The following is a 7643-nucleotide window of genomic DNA, read 5'->3' on the forward strand; positions in this document are numbered from 1 at the left end:
CACAAAGTACTTCACGTACTTGCTTACTTGAACGAATTAACATATAATTTCTTTTAAGATAAATATTTCGTGCAAGAAATTGTTGATTATCAATCCATTAAATGCATAAATAAAACCTAAAAAAATTATAAAAGTTTTCATTTATCAATAAATAAAGTTAATCATAAAATTGTAAATTTTTTTTATTCATATGTTATAGCAGACACTGTACGAAAATACCTTTGTAGTTCCATTTCATGTTTAAAAAAACACACCATTTTATGATATAATTTATCCAAAATTTAAAAAATATTCTATATGTTTGTTTTTAAAGAAAAATCTTATCCTTCAAATTCATGAAATCAGCCACTCCTAATTTTGGACCCACGAGTGTATTGAATTGATATCAATATAATGCCCATATCATTAAAGGAGGCAACCTAATACCAACTTCCAGTCATCCTTCCTCGTTTAAATTCCTCCTCCGTTCTTCATCATCTCTGCAAGCTCACACAACGAACTGACAAAAGGAAAAAGCATGGTGAATTTTGTGGCAGCCCAGAAGCCATTGTTGCTAGGCTTGATGAAGATGGCCGGAGTTATCCCACACACAGTGGAAATCGAGCCCGGAACCGTAATGAACATTTGGGTCCCTTCCGAAACCGTAAAAAAGCCCAAAAAAGCCAAGAAAACCGCCATCATGCCACCACCAAACCAACCAAACCCGTAGTAGTACTCGTCCACGGCTTCGCTGCCGAGGGAGTCGTCACGTGGCAATTCCAAGTGGGCTCCCTCACGAAGAAATACTCCGTCTTCGTGCCAGACCTTCTCTTCTTCGGCGGGTCCATCACCGACAATCCCAACCGCTCGCCGTCTTTCCAGGCGGAGTGTCTGGTGAAGGGGCTGAGGAAGCTGGGGATCGAGAGGTGTACGTTGGTGGGTTTCAGCTACGGCGGCATGGTGGCGTTCAAGATGGCGGAGCTGTACCCGGAGCTGGTGGAGGCGTTGGTGATCTCCGGGTCCATCCTAGCCATGACGGATTCGATCAGCAACGAAACATTGAAGGGGCTCGGGTTTTCATCATCTTCGGAGCTGCTGTTACCTGATTCTGTCAAAGGTTGTAAGGCGTTGCTCAAAGTTGCGGCACACAAGAAACTGTGGTTCCCTGACAAGCTTCATAAGGACTTTCTAGAGGTCTCTTTCATCATTATTAACTGCACATCCCACTCTTCTAAAAAAAAAAAATATTTTCTGTTTAAAAATATAAACTTGGACCCTAAAAAATTAGAATTCACTTGAGAAAATTGAAGGAACTGATTCGGTGATGAACAGGTGATGTTCACCAACAGGAAGGATAGGGCTGAACTACTTGAAGGTCTGTTGGTCAGCAACAAAGATGCCAACATCCCGAATTTCCCCCAGGTATTCTATTCTTTCGCCGCTACTGCGCGCTTTAATCATCCATATCAATCCTCCCACCAGAAAAAGGATCTAAAAAACAAGAAAAACAAATTTGAGACCACTTAATTAATATATATAATCTTGCAGAGAATACATCTTCTGTGGGGCGAGAATGATCAGATTTTCAAGCTGGAACTTGCTCAGAACATGAAACAGTAAGCTAATTAATTTCTATCTATTATAATTAGTCTAACAACTCAGCTCGAAATCGATGTATAACCAAATATAATTGGTATTTGCATACGTACAGGCAGCTAGGAGACAAGGCTACATTTCAAGGCATAAAGAAAGCTGGTCACCTGGTTCACCTCGAAAGGCCATGTGTCTACAATAGATGTCTCAACCAGTTCCTTGCTTCATTGTATCTCAATAAATGAACCACGTCGTAATATTAGATCGTCGGACTGTCGAGACTCGGAGTACTCTTTATTTACGAGTTGTATCTTTGTTTTGTTTTATGTATTCCACTATGGATCATAGCCCAACAATTTGATGAATTTAATGTTTATTCGTGAAAGACAAATTTATAATTTTGTCCTAAATATATATATTTATGGTTTTAGTCTATTATCATGTCGTGAGATCGCTTTGTACTTGATCTTTATTACGTAAACGCCCAATTATTATTCTTGAAAAAATAAATCAAATCTATATGTAGAATGGGATTTAATTAAAAGGTTAAATCAATCTATAGTCACCACTTGAAATAATCGTGTCATGCATGGAGATGTATGGTATCCCACTTGCCGACTAATTCAATCATTGGGCTTTAACAGCAATTTTATTCAATCAATCAGCAAAAGTTGCAGGCAAGATATATTATCGAATAAATAAAATAATAATTTATGAACTGAGCTCTAATTACCTTTTGTTTTTAGATACTTTCTTGCATCGTAGTTTTTTTTTTATTTTTTATTTATATATGTAAATTATTCGACAAATGATTGATTTTATAAGAATTTATAAAAAAAATGATGTTAATGTTAATTTATCCGATCCCTGCATTAATTCGAATTTTTTTTATATATTGGATGAGCTCCAAATAGGTGAAAATGCATTATCTATTGTCTATTTGGGCATACTATTTTTAAAATTTACACTTGCCTTTTTTTAGCTTAAACTTTTATTATCGCCACTTTCTATTTTAGTTTTATTTGGGACTAATTTGTACGTATTTAAGACATATAATTTTTGCTATGGATAAATTTATGTAAAATCTAATTATGTTGAAAAATATGTAATGGATGTGTAAATCATATTCAAAATTAGATATAGTTGTTATATTTTACTATAAATTTAAATATAGCTATTTAATTGCTCTAATAATGACTACATATTAGCGAATAAAAAATTAATTTCTTATGATAAAAACTGAGTGAAATTTAAATTGATTGAATGGAAAAAAATATGAAATATCTAGTAAGTAACGTTCTAATTTCATTTTTCAACACATTGATCTTTATTATTTAAATAATATATCAATTTTTTAAGTGTATATAATATAGTTAGACATATACATAAATTAAATCTGAAAAATTATACCATATATTATGAAAATAATATAAATAATATTACAAGTGTCGACAAATGCTTCGTCATCCTATTCCATCTTCCACACTAAATCATCATTCATTTACCCTTGACTCAAGTAACTTAGAGCAGCACGCACGCTTAACCCCACAAAAATGAAAAAAAAATCCAACATTGGATCTGAAAATGAAAACAATATCAAATCCATATGTTATGTATAGTTATTTAATCATTCGTCAACAATGATCTCTTGAGAAATTTTTATTCGTCAAGCTCTTGATGTTACGACGCTTGATTTGCTTTGTAAGATGAACCGTAAAAGAGTAACGTCAGATCCTAATAGACAATATTGCATATGCAGGGGACATGTCCGGCGGTAAGAAAATGATAAGACCGATCTATAATGATATGAGGCATCGCCAACAAATTGACACACACCTCTCCGGACTCATGAGTCTAAAATCTCAGCCCGTTAGTAACCAAGTAAATGCACTATGTGCTACAACAAGTATAAGAAAATAAAGTTATGCTTTGACTAATAACTACACATTTGGTCTAGTGGTAATCGTTTGACCATAATACACACAAATCGAGAAAATAAGTCAGATTCACATATGATCATATCAATGCTTCGACCACCATGTACAACCGATTTTTGGTGAAGTAATTATATTACTTTGTTAGTATAATAACATTAATATGATGAGGAATCTTTATTAATAATCTTGTTAGTTTGCATGTATATGCTTATTTGCTTTGTATGAATCTTTTTTATGCTAGGACGTGCCTCCCAATTCCAAACCCACCGTCTTGCCTGTTAATGATTTTCTGTCTATCCCTATCACTTGTCACAGGTTGAATAGCCGGAGATCGGCGAAAACTTCATCCTCTATCGCACTGCCAAGGAGATATGGATGCTGCTCGAGAGTCATCTATTCTTCATGTGACAATACCTCTGAATTATTAATGCAGTTTCCGAGAACTGCATCAAGGGAAGTCTTACGTTACATATTACTTCAATTCTCTTACCCGACTATGGCAACAACTCAATCTTTTATAAATATTCAAAACAGATAGGTCCATGAGATTAATACAATACTATTTGGCTTATTCGCACACACGTGTCGTCATTCTTATTATCGAATCTTCCGATTGTGTCATCTTACAGTTATCCTCCATTTGAGAAATAAGGCACCAAAGACATCACAACCTAACTATTGTCGTATATTACTCATTCACATTTCCCCAAAACTAGAAAAGTTTATCCAAAGCCGAGTTGATACATCCTCAGAATAAATTCGTTATGAATCATACATCCACTTCCTTCATCTTTACTTTGCTTTCAACATGTGTTACTGTTTTCCGATTTCACACCCCTCTCAATCTTCTATGAACACCCAAAACATATTGGTCCATGAGTTGAACACAATACTATTTGGCTGATTCACGCACACGTGTAATTTTTATTGTCGGATCTTTCGATTGCGTCATCTTATAATTATCCTTCATATGATCTTTTTATAAATATTTAGATTGAGTCATTTTACAGTTATCTTTCATATGATCTTCGTATTTAAAGCAGCATTTATAATTTCCCACCGCTGCTAGCTTATATTTAACGACTAGAACTCAGACGAAATCACATCATTGGGGAAAAAAGTAACATTACCTTTCCTAATTATGCGTTGCAAATCAAGGACAAAAAATATAAAATATTCAATCTAGTTACCATTATAATTTTCTATTTTAAAGAATCAACGCACTTACCAACCTAAAAAATAGTACAAAGTGACTATATATACAACAAAAAGCATGCAAACATATGATTAGATAAGGAATCCATCTGAAAAAATCAGATAGCAGCAGAACTCAAAGTAAAACTACATTCGCGAGCTAGAAATTGCTAGGGAAAAAAAACCGGCCAATCGGCCATACCTTGTGGAGATTGGCTGCCCCAGAAGCCCATAAACCACCACTCGGCCGCTTCGAATCCTTCATTAATCAAGATGATAAACTACTCATCAAACTCAAAAAGAAATCTAGTTGTCAATTCAATCTAAACTACGGAAAATTCCGAAAATCATGGAAAATAAATGAGTTTCCTATCCTATGGAATAGAAATGGTGCCACGTTTAGAAAGAAAATGAAGACCCCGCGTCCTACGGTGAATGTGTGTGTAAGTTGGCTCTTCAGTTGCTTCAACAGCTCAACATACAATGGACTTTTAAACGATGTCATCTTGTCTATTAATTGGGGTGTGTGTGGGTCATCCAATCCAAATCATTTTTGAAAATCTAATGCCTAATTGGCAATATTTTCAAATAGAATTAATAACAACCATAGGCAACGGTTCGAAAATCGAAATAGGTCTAATGTGATATATGTGGTCTGTTTCTTCGTTATCATGAGATCAAAGTCAAACATGTCTTTTGTTTCATAAAAAAAAAAATTTGTTAGATTGTTTTAGTTTAATATTATGAAATAGATCTCATCTTATTTGATCAATGAAATTATTATGTTTAGGAAAATTTATATTTTTGGTTTTATTTATTTTTCCCTCTTTGTGAATTTGATCTCCTAATTATCAAATTTCGGTTTTAGTATTGTTATCTTTAATTTTTTTGAAATTTTAATTATTTGTTGACGTGACGTTGACGTGGCAACACGTGACACTGATATGGCATAAACATGGTGCCACGTCACGTCAGCACTCCTGATTAAAATTTAGCAACATAGATGACAAAATCATAAATAGATAAATATATAGGACCAAAATGGAGTTTTCCCTTTTTTATGTCCAAAATATTAATTTTCACTGCAAGAAATTTTTTTCGTTTGTTAGGTTATAAAAAAATTGTGTAATATATGGTGATTGGAATGCAAAATATTATTTTTTTAAGTAAAAAATATATGGTGCAATATATGTTGAATTGAATAGATACTTTTCACTGTAAGGCCATCTCCAACCCATTACACTATCTTAGTGTCACACTAACTTTAAAATAGTGTAATTCTTACACTAAATCTAAAACTCATCTCCAACCCATCAACTCTAAACTCTACATCAAAAAGAATATTCTCAGAATATTCCCTATTATTTTATTCACAACAAATAATTTATTTCACAAAATATTTTTAAACACAATAATTAAAATATCATTAATATCTAAAATAATGTATATATCGAAATTCATTATAAATATACATGAATTAAAAATTTAATTAAATAATGTTTTTTGAATTACGTTAAATTTTTTAGTATTTAATATTATTATTTTAAATACTTAAGCTTAATACTTAATTGAATGTAATAATTGCTAATTAATCACATAAAAAAATCAAAAAAAAAAAAACAGAATTAACGCTATTGCTACAGTATTGCACCAATTTGGTGTAATACTGTAGCACACCACCAAAATAGAGTAGGAAATGGTGTTGGGTTGGAGAAGAAAAACTCACACCATGATGGAGTATTGCACCAACATGGTGTTGGGTTGGAGAAGAAAAACTCACACCATGATGGAGTATTGCACCAACATGGTGTTGGGTTGGAGATGGCCTAAGCATGGACTTGACACAAAAAATGCATCCATTTATCTGTTGGTTCCGGAAGAGTGAAGAAAAAAATCTGAAAGCTGTTCATAATATCTTGAAATAGATGTTTTTATGCTTATGACCATAACTCTAATTAGGTCGGGAAAGGAAGGAATGCAATACAGCACAATCTAAGGATTCATTCCCCTTCACAGCACTTGGCATGACTTCAATAGACCTCCATAACGGCACGTGCCCAAAGGGAAAACGTCTTCCCGCCTATAGAAAAAATGAAGTTCCCCCAATTTCTTCTTGGCTAGTGCATCTCGTTGACTTCGAGAATACATATGAACTCTGAGAAAAGGTCGACTTGATATGTTGTTCAATAGACCTCTATATAATTTTGATATGTTATTTACAAACTATATATACCTCTTTGCTCATAAGTGAGATGACACTCACATAATGGATATACAATTTTTTATATATTTCATCACGTCCAATAGATCAGTCTCACATCAACGATGACATAGAAGTAGGCACAATTGGTGACATCACATAAAATTGATAATATGTGTGTGTGTGAAACGATTTTTTTTTTTTTTTTTACTTCTTTGTTCGGATTTTTCGGGTCATTGCTGATCTGAAAAAAATCATTGGATCTTCTTTGTGGTAGGGATGATTTGACTTTTGAGTAGCATAAAAAAAATATCGATGCAAGAGATTTAGTGTTAACATGCTTGGACAATTTTTAATGTAAGAAACATCATACATGGGCAGGGCAGGATGATTGAGACTGGTAGTTGACTGGGTATAAGGACGGGTTGTGACTTGTCTCGGCACGTATTTAAAACTATTACCAAATCATGAAATACCAAAAATATCTTTTTCAGCATTATTAAAAAAAAAACCCACATTCTGTTGTTTTTCTTCAGATTACACCGTCGACTGACTTAATATAATTTGTTTTATTGTCTTTGATAAATATGACTTCCACTTACAGTATATACACAAATTAACATTTCAAATCTTGTGTTCAACAATCAAGCTACAATTATAAAAGATACGAAACAATTGGAAGAGAAAATCCGGACTGCCAAATCTATCTGAGCGTAGTCTGTATGAAAAATATTCTCCCA

At 33.4% G+C, this 7643-nt stretch overlaps 1 protein-coding gene across 1 annotated transcript; it reads left to right on the top strand.

Moving 5' to 3' along the window:
* Positions 1-412: 412 nt before the first annotated feature.
* On the top strand, positions 413-1975 carry LOC140835953 (uncharacterized). The gene is given in 5 exon segments (XM_073201364.1): positions 413-686; positions 689-1173; positions 1312-1401; positions 1528-1595; positions 1691-1975. Coding segments are annotated over 5 exon segments (939 nt in total). The 5' UTR covers positions 413-517; the 3' UTR covers positions 1818-1975.
* The last annotated feature ends 5668 nt before the right edge of the window (positions 1976-7643 follow it).

This window comes from Primulina eburnea, chromosome 7 (assembly GCF_022965805.1).
Source record: "Primulina eburnea isolate SZY01 chromosome 7, ASM2296580v1, whole genome shotgun sequence".
NCBI classification, from domain to species: Eukaryota; Viridiplantae; Streptophyta; class Magnoliopsida; order Lamiales; family Gesneriaceae; genus Primulina; species Primulina eburnea.